The 15,188-nt window shown below is 47.3% G+C and overlaps 1 protein-coding gene across 5 annotated transcripts in view; it reads left to right on the forward strand.

Moving 5' to 3' along the window:
• Nucleotides 1–15,188, forward strand: part of DNAAF11 (dynein axonemal assembly factor 11) — a 45,529-nt gene that overhangs the window by 17,545 nt on the left and 12,796 nt on the right. For 4 of the 5 annotated variants that reach the window (XM_048507212.1, XM_048507215.1, XM_048507210.1 and 1 more), the window contains 3 exons: nucleotides 7,206–7,271; nucleotides 9,199–9,268; nucleotides 12,917–13,012. In XM_048507212.1, coding sequence (XP_048363169.1) covers nucleotides 7,206–7,271; nucleotides 9,199–9,268; nucleotides 12,917–13,012 — 232 coding nt within the window. The remainder of the gene's footprint in view (nucleotides 1–7,205; nucleotides 7,272–9,198; nucleotides 9,269–12,916; nucleotides 13,013–15,188) is intronic. The other variant, XM_048507213.1, reaches the window with a different exon arrangement.

A 15,188-nucleotide genomic window follows, 5' to 3' on the forward strand; every position in this document is an offset into this window, starting at 1 on the left:
GGGCCCCTTCCGCCTGTGCAGAATAATACACTTTCAATCCACTTTCACAATTGTTCGCAAGTGGATTTTGCTATGCCGCACAGCTGCAAAGGACATTGAAAGTGAATTGAAAGTGCATTATTTTGCATGTGCGGAAAGAACCTCGGCTCCCCCTGCCTCAGAAGGTGTCTGTTGTGGGGAGAGGAAGGGAAAGGAGCTTGTAAGCCACCTTGAGTCTCTTTATAGGAGAGAAAGGTGGGGTATAAATCGAAACTCTTCTTCTGCTAAGGGAATGGTACATTTATGTTGAGACCAAGAAATTCATGCTAAAATCCTACAAGCGCTGCAATCAGAGTGGGCTCTTAGAAGAAGGAGAGAAAACGAGCAAATTATTTCATTGAACGCCCCTTCATCCATTCTAACTGAAGGCTATTTGCTGTTTCATACAGTTGACTGGATAGCTTTCCCTTTTCATTTGCTCAAATTGTGACTATAATGGAGGGTCTTATCATAGGCTGAAACATCTGCTTTTTTCCTCTCCTCTGAATATTTTTTTTGTAACATCCAACCTGATAAAAGAGTTCCGGGAACATGAAACTTTAGGCAAGATTTTGTGCCATATTGGTTGGTTCTACTCTGTTCCGCATAAAGACGATAGTAGAGTATATATTCCTCCACTACAAAACAAAGCATGCCGGATCTTACTAACCCCCTTCTTTTGCAAGTAAAAATAAATTTTGGCATACATGGTCCTTGTCTCAAAGTACCATGTTCAGTAATGCACAAAATAACGGTTTTGACCAAGGCAGTGTGTAAAAATGAATGATAATTCTCATATTCATTCGGGGCTATATTCTAATTCGGAAGCATACAACTTTCTCAACTACTGCACCTTAACTGACCAAACTATCATCTTTATGTGAACGGAGCACAGTAAAAAGTACTGAATGCATCATGGAGCTTTTTATATGAAGGAAGAGAATATAACACCTCTCCTTTGAATTGTCTGCGTGCCCATAATGGCCACTGCGGAAGAAAGATGTGATGCATATCCATAAATGGATTCTAGCTAGAGTTGAAGCATTTTGGGTGAGGGGGTAATTTTGAGCAGGTAGACTACCCAATGGGGAAGAAACCGCTGCTTCCCCTGCACACGCTAAACCGATCTCTGACTTCAAACATCCACTGCTGCATTGCAGGGGAAAAACAATACAAAGAATAATCACAAACATATAAAGAGAAGTTCTACTCTCTCTTAGTAATCTAAGGCTCATTCCGCACATGCAGAATTATGCACTTTCAAACTGCTTTCAGTGCTCTTTGAAGCTGTGCGGAATAGCAAAATCCACTTCCAAACAGTTGTGAAAGTGGTTTGAAAACGCATTATTTTGCATGTGCGGAAGGGGCCTGAGAGAGTTCTGAAGAACTGTGAGTAGCCCAAGGTCACCCAGCAGGAATGTAGGAGTGTGGAAACACATCTGGTTCACTAGATAAGCCTCTGCCACTCAGGTGAAGGAAGGGGAATCAACCCCAGTTCTCCAGATTAGCATCCACTTGCTCTTAACCACTACTACACCATACTGGCTCTCTCTTCTACCTTGCAGATAATATTGTGGTCTCTCTGTCTATTTATTTTCCTTAGACTAGATTAGTGGCTAAAAAACCTTCACCAAAGCTCAGCCCTCTTTTAGACAATATAGAGAGCAACGCCATCTTTGCAGCCTGCTTGAGAGCTACAGGGGAAGGCAGAGCAGCGGCAGAAAACAAATTCTGGTGTTTGACAACAGCGTCTTGCGAGAAATTCACCACTGTATCGATGTCTCGGCGTCGCTGTAAAAATGTGTTGTCAGCTGCCCAAAAAGCAGAGTCGCTTTCTCTTTCAGGGGAAGACAAACACGCTATACCTTAAAATGTTATGTTGACAGGTTGGAATGGTAGAGGGCTGAAAATATATGGGGGGAAAAACCCTCTGAAACTCCCCAGGCGTTCTCAATCATACACTGGGTTTGTTTTTTTTGGTGCAGTAGATTAAGGCAACCTGATTTTGATAAACTATTATACCAGTTCGGGAACAGCACAAACGGCTGCCTCGCTCGGTGATTTATTTAGCTGTAAGCAGAGGAAGCAGGAGCTTCGGTGGCAACAATCTTAACAGCTTTTCTCAGATCTCAAGAAACACATTAAATGAGCAAGTTTCTAGTCCTTTGGGTGCAATCGTAGAAGCTGCGGTTTTACAGTCCCAAGACCTTTTTTCCTTTGCGAAGTTTCTTGAAGCCTGTTACCCTGTTTCCCCGAAAATAAGACATCCTCTGAAAATAAGACGTAGTAGAGATTTTGGTGTAGTGCTAAATGTAAAGCATCCCCCAAAAGTAAGACATAGCAAAGTTTTTGTTTGGAAGCATGCCCGACGAACAGAACACAGGAAAAATAAGACATCCCCTGAAAATAAGACATAGCGCATCTTTGGGAGCAAAAATTAATATAAGACACTGTCTTATTTTCGGAAAAACACGGTAATAATAATAATGATAATGATAATGATAATGATAATACCCTGTTTCCCCAAATATAAGACATCCCCTGAAAATAAGACGTAGTAGAGGTTTTGCTGAAGTGCGAAATATAAAGCATCCCCCGAAAGTAAGACATAGCAAAGTTTTTGTTTAGAAGCATGCCCGACGAACAGAACACAGAAGGATAAGACATCCCCTGAAAATAAGACATAGCGCATCGTTGGGAGCAAAAATTAATATAAGACACTGTCTTATTTTCGGGGAAACACGGTAGATCTTCTAGTCTCTGATTTGTTTTCTTTCTCTTGTGCTTTCTTTCTTCCAAGCACAAAGAGCCAGTGTGGTGAAGTAGTTTAGAAGGCTGGACTATATGGTCTGGGAGACCCAGTTTTGTACCCCCACTCTAGCTAGAAGCTCTCGGCCTAAACCTACCTCACAAGTTTGTTGTGAGGAGAAAATGGAGAAAAGGAGAAAGGCTTATCCTGCTGTGGCTTTCCATTAAGGAGGAAGGCAGGGTAAAAATGAAGCGAATAAATAAAATAAACGTAAATGAAGGGGAAATCTAGACACACTCAGAGGTGGGATCCAGCAGGTTCTCACAGGTTCCCAAGAGTAGGTTAGTTTGAATCCCACCACCATGGGAACCTGTTACTAAAATTTTTGGATCCCACCACTGGACACACTCTAATTTTCTTTTTACAAAATCAAAGTAAGGAAGGTCTGTTTTTGCTGCTCGGACTGATATGTGTAATTTATACTCATTGAAGAGTTTGGATTTACTCCTCACTTTTTCAACCATAAGGAATCTCAAAGCAGTTTACAAACTCCTTCCCTTCATCTCCCCACAACAGACGCCTTGGGAGATGGGTGGGGCTGAAAAAGTTCTGAGAGAACTGTGACTGGCCCAAGGTCATCCAGCAGGCTTCATGTGGAGGAAAGGGGAACTGAACCCGGTTCTCCAGATTAGCGTCCAGTGCTCTCAACCATGACATTTTGCTGGGAGAAAATTGTTCTTGTCACCAGTTGTTGAGTTCGTATGCTCAACACATTCCCACCATAAATCTATTAGGATGCTGAGAATGTGTTTCCTGTGCAGGCCTCATGGGATTATTCGCCCAACATGGTTTTCTAGTGTGAGATAACCGTTGTACTTCCTTCCCTGGGCTAAAGACTGGAGAAGAGTGCAGAAGATTTCTCTATAAACTCTGCTCTCCAGCTCTTCTATGAATAGCTGCATTTTAGAGAGCAGCAGTGGCGTAGTGGTTAGGAGCAGGTGCACTCTAATCTGGAGAACCGGGTTTGGAGAACTTGAGCTGTGGAGGCTTATCTGGGGAACTAGATTAGCCTGTGCACTCCAACACACGTCAGCTGGGTGACCTTGGGCTAGTCACAGTTCTTCCGAGCTCTCTCAGCCCCACCTACCTCACAGGGTGTTTGTTGCGGGGGGGGAGATTGTAAGCCCCTTGGAGTCTCCTTACAGGAGAGAAAGGGGGGATATAAATCCAAACTCCTCCTCCTCCTCCTCCTCTTCTTCTTCTTCTTCTTCTTCTTCTTCTTCTTCGACACAAGTGAAACAGCTGCTGATGAAGGTCAAAGTAGAAAATATGAAAGCAGGATTACAACTGAACATCATAAAGACAAAACTAACAACAAAGTGATGAATGGCACAACTACATACATACATAAACCTTTATTGGCATCAAAAGTGCACGCCGGTATAATAATTAAAAGGAGTTACAGTTGTTTAACATTAACAATACAAAATATAGAAGAAACAACATTATAAAAATGCATATATTATAACCTTACGGTACCTAAAATGGACACTTGTTCCTGACAAGGCGAAGGTTTATAGCCCCCTGTAAGAAACTGGCTGCCCTCTCACACAAATCTGCAGAAGGGCTATTTAATGATCTAATGAGACATCAATTGATGTAGACATTGAAATTGTTCCAGCCAGGTTCCTTGGCTCCACTGTCAACCCAAAGGGAGACGGCAGCCAAGAAATCAGAAGGCCCTTGGGACTGGAAAAGCCTGGAAAAAAATGCTGAAGTGTATGGATGTGTCACTGGGAACCAAGATCAGGATAATTCGTGCCAGAGTATTCCCCATTACTATGTATGTGTGTGGAAGTTGGGTAATGAAGAAGGCAGGCAGGAAGTAAGTTGATCCATTTGAAGTGTGGTGTTAGTGAAAGGTTTTATGGACCTTCAGAAGACAGATGAGTTGGTTCTAGATCAAATAAAGCGTGAGCTCTCCCTAGAACAGTGATGGCGAACCTATGGCACGGGTGCCCAGGGTGGCACTCAGAGCCCTCTCTGTGGGCACGCACAAAAAGAGTTCATCATGTGGGGGGGAAAATCCCCCACACACACATCTAGGCTGGCCTGGGCCGCTGGGCTCGATTATTAGCATTAAACCTAAGACCTAGTTTTGGGGAAGCAGTATAGGTAACCCTGTTAAGCACTGATAAACCCAATGATTTTCATGCGAAGAACTAAAGCGTGATCCTTTACCTGGGAGTAAGCTTGGTTGCTGGCAATGGGGCTTGCTTCTGAGTAAACCCTCCTAGGGTCGTGATTCACCCGTTCGAAGAGTTGCATGGTTGCTAAAAGCAAAGCCATCAACTACCACCAAGCTTACTCCCGAGTAACGCATGCATCAGAGCCAACCATTTTTTCTTAACTAAAACCTCAGTATTCAGGTTAAATTGCCGTGTTGGCACTTTGCGATAAATAAGTGGGTTTTGGGGTTGTAGTTTGGGCACTTGGCCTCGAAAAGGTTCGCCATCACTGCCCTAGAAGCTAAAATAACTTAGCTGAAGTTATGGTAGGTCGGTCACATTATGAGTAGACAAGAGTCCCTGGAAAACACAAGTTTGCAAGGCCTGAGCAAAGCTGTTAATTATAAGACGTTTGAGGTGATTAATTCACAGAGTTGACCATGAGTCGAACATGACTTGACAGCACTTAACACACACACACACCTGCTACCAAAAGCCATCTTCACATAATTGTCATGAAGCAGATCAGGTGTGGGAAACTGTCACCCAATCAAATGGCTACCCGTTACCCCATCAAGCCAGCGTAGTGTAGAAGAAGAAGAAGAGTTTTGGATTTATATCCCCCCTTTCTCTCCTGTAGGAGACTCAAAGGGGCTGACATTCTCCTTGCCCTTCCCCCCTCACAACAAACACCCTGTGAGGTGGGTGGGGCTGAGAGAGCTCCGAAAAGCTGTGACTAGCCCAAGGTCACCCAGCTGGCATGTGTGGGAGTGCACAGGCCAATCTGAATTCCCCAGATAAGCCTCCACAGCTCAGGCGGCAGAGCTGGGAATCAAACCCAGTTCCTCCAGATCAGAATGCACCTGCTCTTAACCTCCTACGCCACTGCTGCTCCTGTAGTAGTTAAGAGCAGGTGGATTCTAATCTGGAGAACTGGGGTTGATTCCCCACTCCTCCACCTGAGTGGCAGAGGCTTATCTGGTGAACCAGATGTGTTTCCACACTCCTACATTCCTGCTGAGCGACCTTGGGCTAGTCACAGTTCTCTCTGAACTCTCTCAGCCCCACCTACCTCACAAGGTGTTCTGTTGTGGGGAGAGGAAAAGAAAGGAGCTTGTAAGCCACCTTGAGTCTCCTTACAAGAGAGAAAGGTGGGGTATAAATCCAAACTCTTCTACACGTGCCTAGCCAAGGGAATCCTTTACGGGGTGATCTCATCCTGACAATAATGGCCAAGACACCTGACATTGCACAAGTGATATGGCATGCCCATGGATTTGTGTTTTCTCAAACAGCGACCACCCAGGAAATGTAACAAAGTGTCTTTGGCCCTTTCCTCACTTACCTTAAGCCCTGCGCTACTCTCGTCAAGTAGCGCGGGGTCCCGGGGCACTCCCCACTACAGGGGCCGCAACAGCGCAGCCGCCTCGACGCTGCCGCTCTCGCGCCCCCTCAGCGCGCAGCATCCCTGGCGCTCCTCAAAACGGCGCCTTTTGATGACCCCGTGAAGAGCAGAGCACGGGGGCGTGGGGACGCCCTGGCGTGCACCAGAGATGCCGCGCGCTGAGAGCAGCATGCAGCAAAGGGCCCACGAAGGTAAGTGGGGAAAGGGCCTTTGAAACTGAGTTGTAATATGGTATGGAAAAGGCACTCTTTTTTCCAAGGTACAAAAATATCCTTCCCTACAGCCGCTCTGTGAGTTCCGAGCCAAAGTCATGCAACTGGGGACCTTGGTGTGGAAAATATCTGAAACGAGACGAAGCAGACACTGCAGATTAAAAAAAAATATGGCACCAATACAAGTTGTCCCTGAGGAGACGAGTCTCCTGAACGTACAATAATTCATCTGTAACACTTTGAAGGAACGGCACATAAAAACACTTTCCACGTAATAAAATTCTGTCCTGTGTAAACAGTAGATAACGCAGCAATTTCCTGGTTAGGTTTGTTGCCAGCAGATGTCCTTCTTCCTGCATGAGCCGCCTTTTTGTCAAACTGACCTTGTTCACAGTCCTTCCTTCATGCTTCGGCTTTTAAAAACCCACACCAGTTAGAGCACAAGTCATGTATTCCTCCAGATATCCTGCAGTTGTATTGAGAGCAGAACGTTATGTCTGGTTCACAAAGCCACGCCTGTAGTAATCTAAAACCTCTAACAGTTGACAGACTTCATCCCGTCCTAATAAAAAGTGTGCCCGTTTTCTTTCCAGGCTTCCTTTCTCCTTGAAAGATGACCAAGGAAACAACGAATTTGTTTTGGACCTCGCCGTGTACAGGTCAGCATGGTTCTCGCGATTTTCGGATTTTAACACATCCGCTTGGCCCCGCTTTGTTTGACGCTGCCTGATATCATCAAGCGTCAGGCACTGATTTGTGAATCCACGAGCCCCAAGACGAAATGGTCAGATTTGAATTAGACCAGTGATGGTGAACTTTTTCGAGACCGAGTGCCCAAATTGCAACCCCAAACCCGCTTACTTATCGCAAAGTGCCAACACGGCAATTTAACCTGAATACTGAGGTTTTAGTTTAGAAAAAAACGGTTGGCTCCGAGGCGTGCGTTACTCGGGAGTAAGCTTGGTGGTAGTTGGTGGTTTGGCTTTGAAGCAACCATGCAACTCTTCCAACAGGTGAATTGCGACCCTAGGAGGGTTTACTTAGAAGCAAGCCCCATTGCCAGCAACCGAGCTTACTCCCAGGTAAAGGATTGCACTTTAGTTCTTCGCATGAAAGTCAGTGGGGTTTAACAGCGCTTAACAGGGTTACCTACACTGCTTCCCCAAAACTAGGTCTTAGGTTTAATGCTAATAATCAAGCCCAGCGGCCCAGGCCAGCCTAGATGTGTGTGGGGGCATTCTGTTTGTGCGTGCCCACAGAGAGGGCTCTGAGTGCCACCTCTGGCACCCATGCCATAGGTTCGCCACCACTGAATTAGACTCACAGCACAGACAAGCCTCCCCCACTGCAAGACACCTATACTGGGATGCAAAAACAGATCTGATTTCATCAGGTCGTTTTTGAGACATAGCTTTGGTTCCCCCTATGCCAGGGGTCGCCAGCCATTTTGAGCCTGTGGGCACCTTAAGAATTCTGGCGAGCCGTGATAGGCACTGCCACAAAACATCTGCTTCAGCTTTCCTTCCATCACACAGTGAAGATCCTTGTGTGGGGGGGCAGTTGCTACCAAAGGAACATTTTTTTAAAATCTGCACAGCCAATCCAAAGCCCTTGCTATACCAAAGCCCTACCTGACCCCGCTCGCTTTCTGAAGTCACTCGGCAGGCAACAAGAAATGTGTCAGCGGGCACCATACCTTTGTGTGCTCTACACAGAAGGCTGTGGAGAAGACAGTCTTCTGTGTAGAAGAGGAGTAGTAGTTTGGATTTATACCACTCTGTTCAGAGGTGGGATCCAGCAGGTTCTCACAGGTTCCCAAGAGTAGGTTACTAATTATTTGTGTGTGCCAAGAGGAGGTTACTAATTGGTGATTTTGCCACGTGATTTTTGCCTTAGTTACGCCCCTCCTCTCAGCAGCAGCGCGCAGAACTTGAAGCAGACTAGCAGGAGGTGCACTGGCGTGCGTGGCAGCCTGTGCCTGCGTGCATTCGTTTCCCACCCAAGGACCGGCGCAGCGGCTACGTCCTTGCCACAGTCCCACCCAGGAATGCCCCGCCCGTGGAATGCCCGGCCACGCCCCCGTCGTGCCCCGCCCAGCCCATTGGCGCTACTCCACAGTTTGAATCCCACCACCATGGGAACCTGTTACTAAAATGTTTGGATCCCACCACTGACTCTGTTTCTTTTGTGAGGAGACTCAAACTCCTCTCTCTCCTCGCTGTGGACACCTTGTGAGGTAGGTGGGGCTGAGGGAGTTCTGAGAGAACTGTGACTAGTCCAAGGGCACCCACTTGGCTTCACGTGGAGGAGCGGGGAAACAAATCTGTTTCACCAGATAAGAGTTTTCATGTGCCATGAAAACTCTATGGGGTCGCCATAAGTCAGCTGTGACTTGGTGGCACAGCCACATGCCCACGAAATACAGGATTGCCCTGTGATAGCAAACAGTAATGTATATTGGAGGCAAAACCTTATGAGTTGAAATAGTTAATGGGAGAAAAACACAGCTTCTTTGTGTAAACATGACCCACCATTTCTCCTCACATGAAGAGTCACTCAACCAGATGTTCCTTGTTTATTCTAAAGACATCTGGACACCTCTCTGTTGGAGATTGACGTACAGCCTTCCTATGTCCGAGTAATGGTCAAGGGCAAGGTGGGTATGCTCTGGCGACTGCCGCTTTGGTTTTATGTTTAAATTCAATTTTTACTCGTTTTCAGCACACTGATTTTGGCACCCTGACTCACCACACTGATGCGATTGGAGCTGTGGGACTTGAGCAACAGGAAATGGCGTCATGAAGGACGGTGGCGCAGCAGTTAGCGGGAAGATGGGATGGGCGGGAGGGAGGGACTAAGCAGCCGAAGGAGCATATAAATTGCAGGAAGTGAGAGTCAGTTCAGAGAAGGAACATGGCGGCCTCTTTCCTGAGCTGTTTGATTTCAGAATGCTGGCGGGGGTGGGGGGAGCAGGCTCAAATGCACCCCGTGTTGAGAGTGTCCATCCCATAAACAGCTAGTGTGTCCAGGACAGGTGTTCCCAAACTTTCTGAGCCTGTGGACAACTTTGCAGTTTCGAGAGGGGTGTGTTTATACCATCCCGAAGAAGCTCCTCAGAGAAGCTGGAGCCCAACTCAAGATGGCCACCACAGGAGACAGAGGCTGACGGAATACTTTCTTCCTCATACTTCCTGGGAAGAGGGAAAGCCGGAAGAGGGAACGGAACCTCGCACTGTGCCTTCATGCTTCCCAGTCTTTCTGATCCCCCTGCTGGAAAAAAAATCCTTTAATTTGAAGGAGGGCAGCCAAGTACAAGCCTTACCTGCAGTGGCGTAGTGGCTAAGAGCAGGTGCACTCTGATCTGGAGGAACCGGGTTTGATTCCCAGCTCTGCTGCCTGAGCTGTGGAGGCTTATCCGGGGTATTCAGATTAGCCTGTACGCTCCCACACATGCCAGCTGGGTGACCTTGGGCGAGTCACAGCTTCTCGGAGCTCTCTCATCCCCACCCACCTCACAGGGTGTTTGTTTTGAGGGGGGAAGGGCAAGGAGATTGTAAGCCCCTTTGAGTCTCCTGCAGGAGAGAAAGGGGGGGATAGAAATCCAAACTCTTCTTCTTCTTCTAATGGGCCTGCTAATTTTCTGAAAAGCTCAGCAGGTGCCAAGAGTAGTACAGCAGGTGCCATAGTACCCATGGGCTCCATGTTGGGGAGCCCTGCTCTAGAAGAATGACTGCGGCCCAGTGTTCTTCCTGACCCACTGAGTTTCCACATGCAGAAGATTTTTCCCCACCGTGTGGTCCACACTCAGAGATGCAGTTCCCTCCACCTATAGTCTGAAATTGTGCTGTCCAGGAAGCTCTCCATGGCGTCCATTTTGAACATTTCCTCAGTTCACACCCCAAAAGGAGCGTAAGAGGTGTGATTGTGGAGATGGGAGAGCTGGACCAGTTTTTGCCGCAAGAGTCTTTCCCTAAATAGTTGGCAATCCCCCCCCTTCCTTTCCTACTCCTTCATGAAAGAAGCAGCTGGATTTTGGGGAGCACCACTATTTTGTCAAACGGTGAATGTTTCTGTGGTGGGCATAACTGGGGATGCCAACTTCCAGGTGGGACCTGCGGATCCACCGACATTGCAGCTTATCTCCAGAGATCAGCTCCCAGAAGTGGGTTCCAGCAGGTTCTCACAGGTTCCCGAGAGTAGGTTACTGATTATTTGTGTGTGCTGAGAGGGGGTTACTAATGGGTGATTTTGCCACGTGATTTTTGCCTTAGTTACGCCCCTCCTCTCAGCAGTTGCGCGCAGAACTTGAAGCAGTCTAGCAGGAGGTGCACCGGCGTGCGTGGCAGTCTGCGCCTGCGTGCATTCGTGTCCCGCCCATGGACCGGCGCAGCGGCTGCATCCTTGCCACAGCCCTGCCCAGGAATGCCCCACCCCCAGAATGCCCGGCCACGCCCCGTCGTGTCCCGCCCAGCCCCATTGGCGCTATGCCACAGTTTGAATCCCACCACCATGGGAACCTGTTACTAAAATTTTTGGATCCCACCACTGAACCTATCCCCCCACTCTTTCTCCAGCAGTGGTCAGGGGAGACCTGGCAGCCCTAGTTTGTGAGGAAATGTAACAAGATGAGGGAAGAATAAAGGGATTGTTGCCTTCTCTTCCTTCTCCCCTCAGCTCCTGGAAGATTTCTCTCAACAGAAGAAGGGTTTAGATTTATACCTTGCAGTGGGAAACGGTGGGAAACGGCGTGAAAGGGTTTACACCGTCATTTTCACACCACTGTTTTTGGCCCACACGGAATCCGCCAAAGTGACTTATGAACTCCTTCCCTTCCCTACAACAGACACCCTGTGAGGTAGGTGGGGCTGAGAGAGTTCTGAGAGAACTGTGACTAGCCCAAGGTCACCCAGCAGGCTTCCTGTGGAGGAGCGGGAAAACAAACCTAATGCACTAGATTAGAATCCACCACTCATGTGGAGGAGTGGGGAATCAAACCGAGTTCTCTAGATTCGAGTCCACTGCTCTTAACCACTGCACCATGCTGGTCTCCTAGTTTTCAAGTCTAGTGAGTGGTGCCGTTGGTCTCGTTTCCCCCCAAAATCAAGCGGAAGCCAAATGAGGTTATCTGCCCCAGGAAATTTGGGTCCGGAACTTTCCACCATTGTCTCATTGGTTGCCTAGTTTTCCACCACGCAGGTGCTTTTGTGTGCATTCCCTCTTTTGCGGTCGAGTGTTCCTCTAGCCGGTCTTTGGGATGTACCTTAGCCACATCCTATCTGTTAGCACAGACAATATCCATGGTGGTGAACCTTTGGCACTCCAGATGTTATGGACTACAATTCCCATCAGTCCCTGCCAATTGGCCATGCTGGCAGGAGCTGGTGGGAATTGTAGTCCATAACATCTGGAGTGCCAAAGGTTCGCCACCACTGGACTATATATTTCACAAGTCTAGAAAAGGTAATGGGGGGTGGGGAGTTCTATTGGAGTTGGAATTTGATTGACAGTTCAGAAAGGCCCCGAAAATAGAGTCAAGGGTGCTTCTGTACCATTTTCCTTCCTGCCAGCGCCAAACTCCATTTGACTGCGGGGAACATTAAGGTAAGCCTTTCTATGTGACAAAATTACCCCTAAGAGCTGTAATTTACCAGGAGCCGAGCGTACAACGTTTTCAAAAAAAGAAAGAAAGAAAGAAAATCCCTCCGCTTGTTCCATTTTCCTCATTTTCGGTTTCCAAAATGCCACGGCGCTATTAAGCCGAGCTAAAAATTAGAAACCCCATTCGTAATCATACTTCTAAATGCGGACTGAAATTACTTTAAGTCTGAAGTGGAGCGGCATAATGATTCTTATTTAGTCGCTAATATAACTTAAGCACCATGTCCTAACCTCCTTGGGAAATGTCACATTTTTCCAGCGGTGGAAGGTGATGTCATACCCGCATGTCTCTTTCTGTCTCTATACGCAGGCACACATCAGGTTTACGCTGTAAATGGAGGCTGTTTAAGATGCAAATCACCCATTAGAATTGGGGGTAATATATACTCCCCGAGAAGATTTAGTGACTTAAATCTTCTCGGATCAAAGATGCGCTACTGCATGTTTTCTATCTGGGTCACACATGTTGCGTTCTGCCAAGTTCATATTTCATCTCCCCATAAATCCACAAGAATAAATCTGGGAAACTGAAGTTTTTAACGAACCGTATGTCAAACGACTTATTTGCTGCTCTCTCTCTCTCTCTCTCTCTCTCTCTCTCTCTCTCTCTCTCTCTCTTCCCCTTCCCTCCCCACACACTTTTTAGCCTTTTCAACTGGTCCTCCCTGCAGAAGTGAAACCAGATAGCAGCAGCGCCAGAAGATCTCAGACAACTGGCCATTTGGTGATCAGCCTGCCAAAGGTAAGAGAAGGGATTCCCACAGACGTTTAAATGTATTTGACGGCGTAGCAAAACATTCCCACTGCTTATAACACAGACAATGAGGTTTTGTTGTGATGGGCGTGGTCTGAAGCCTCTGGACCACTTTGTTGAAGTCTAGAAGCCAGAGTGGTGTAATGGTTAGACTACTGGACTAGGATCTGAGAGACCCAGGTTTGAATCCCCATTCTGCTATGGAAGCTTGCTGGGTGACTTTGGGCCAGTCACAGACTCTCAGCCTGGCCTACCTCACAGAGCTGTTGTGGGGATGAAAGAATGGAAAGGAGAATGATGTAAGTCAGTTTAGATTCCTCGAGCCTGTGTGGTACAGTGTTCAAGAGCAGTTGGATTCTAATCTGGAGAACCGGGTTTGATTCCCCACTTCTCCACCTGAGTGGCAGAGGCTTATCTGGTGAACCAGATGTGTTTCCACACTCCTGCATTCCTGCTGGGCTACTCACAGTTCTTTGGAACTCTGTCAGCCCCACCTGCCTCACCAGGTGTCTGTTGTGGGGAGAGGAAGGGAAAGGAGCTTGTAAGCCACCTTGAGTCTCTTACAGGAGAGAAATGTGGGGTATAAATCCAAACTCTTCCTCTGCTCCTCAATTTAAACCTTGCTCTCTCCGATACGGCCAAGATTCAGATACTTTTAAATGTTGCTGTTCCAAACGGACTGAAGAGGTAGCGAAGTTCCTAATTCTGGCTTCGTTAAAACACTAGTTACTTTGTATTGTCGAAGGCTTTCACGGCCGGAATCACTGGGGTGCTGTCTGGTTTCCGGGCTGTATGGCCATGTTCTAGCAGCATTCTCTCCTGACGTTTCGCCTGCATCTGTGGCTGGCATCTCAGATCCTCTGAAGATGCCAGCCACAGATGCAGGCGAAACGTCAGGAGAGAATGCTGCTAGAACACGGCCATACAGCCCGGAAACCACACGGCACCCCACTACTTACTTTGATCATATTTTGGTTATCCTTGTTTTAAAACTTTGTCTTATGCCTCATAAAGGTGATTGATTGATTGATTGATTGATTGATTGATTGATTGATTGATTGATTGATTGATTGATTGATTGATTGATTGATTGATTGATTGATTGATTGATTGAACAAAGACTGTGTGAGCCTAAATTTTAACCTTGAACTCCTGATGCAGGAGTTTATAATACTATAAATTCATTCTGTAATGGATAAAGACATCCGTAATGGCCTGTTTGGCTTACTTACATTCTGTCTTGTATTTGTTCTCAATTATATTTTTAAGTTGTGACAATCAGGCCCATCCAAAGGGGGGGGGGGGGCAAAGGCCTTAAGGGAGGGGAGTGGCGAGACTGAGGCCACACTGCCGCCCCAACCAGACACCAGTGTGTGCGGCGGGGAGGGGGGGCAGTTGACGGGATGGTGCATTCCTGGGGCAGAGCCAACGTTCGTCAGCTCCCACTTGGGATTTAGGGTCAGAAATGGGCTCCGTCTTCGGACTTACAGCACCCTTTAGGTTACATAAGTCTCGCAAACCCTGTGGAGGGATTTCTGGTGGTGGTGGAGCAGTTGGCACGTTTTGCTCTTTGAGCTGCTGTAGCACACCCGGGTCCCGCCGCCAAGGGCTGCTGGATGTATGCACCCAGTCCTCTTCAAGTTTCTACCATCTGCTTTCCTTTTGTGAGGCCTCTCATTAATTCAAACGACAGATCCATAATGACAGGTTTGCATCCTCGTCAGTGGCTGGAATTGCGCCCAAAAATTTGATTCATTCGACCCAAATTCTCTGCTTTGAAACATTCAGAAACCCTTTCAAATGGATATCTGCATACATTCCTCAATGGATGTCTCTGAAGCCATTTTTGCCATTGAAAATATTTGCAGATGGATAGTCTAAACGACGGCCTCCTCTTATTTTGCGTCAGCAGAAATGAATGCTGAAGCATTGTGCAGTCAAGTCCAAAAAGATGGAGAGAAGATCCCCATCTTTGTACACAACTAGGGCAGCAGTGGCGAACCTATGGCACAGGTGCCAGAGGTGGCACTCAGAGCCCTTTCCGTGGGCACGCGTGCACAGAGTTCGTCATGTGGGGGGGGGGTGGAAAATCATTTCCCCACACACACACATCTAGGCTGGCCTGGACACGATCCTTTACCTGGGAGTAAGCTCAGTTGCTGGC

Source organism: Sphaerodactylus townsendi, linkage group LG09 (genome assembly GCF_021028975.2).
Source record: "Sphaerodactylus townsendi isolate TG3544 linkage group LG09, MPM_Stown_v2.3, whole genome shotgun sequence".
Classification (NCBI taxonomy): domain Eukaryota; kingdom Metazoa; phylum Chordata; class Lepidosauria; order Squamata; family Sphaerodactylidae; genus Sphaerodactylus; species Sphaerodactylus townsendi.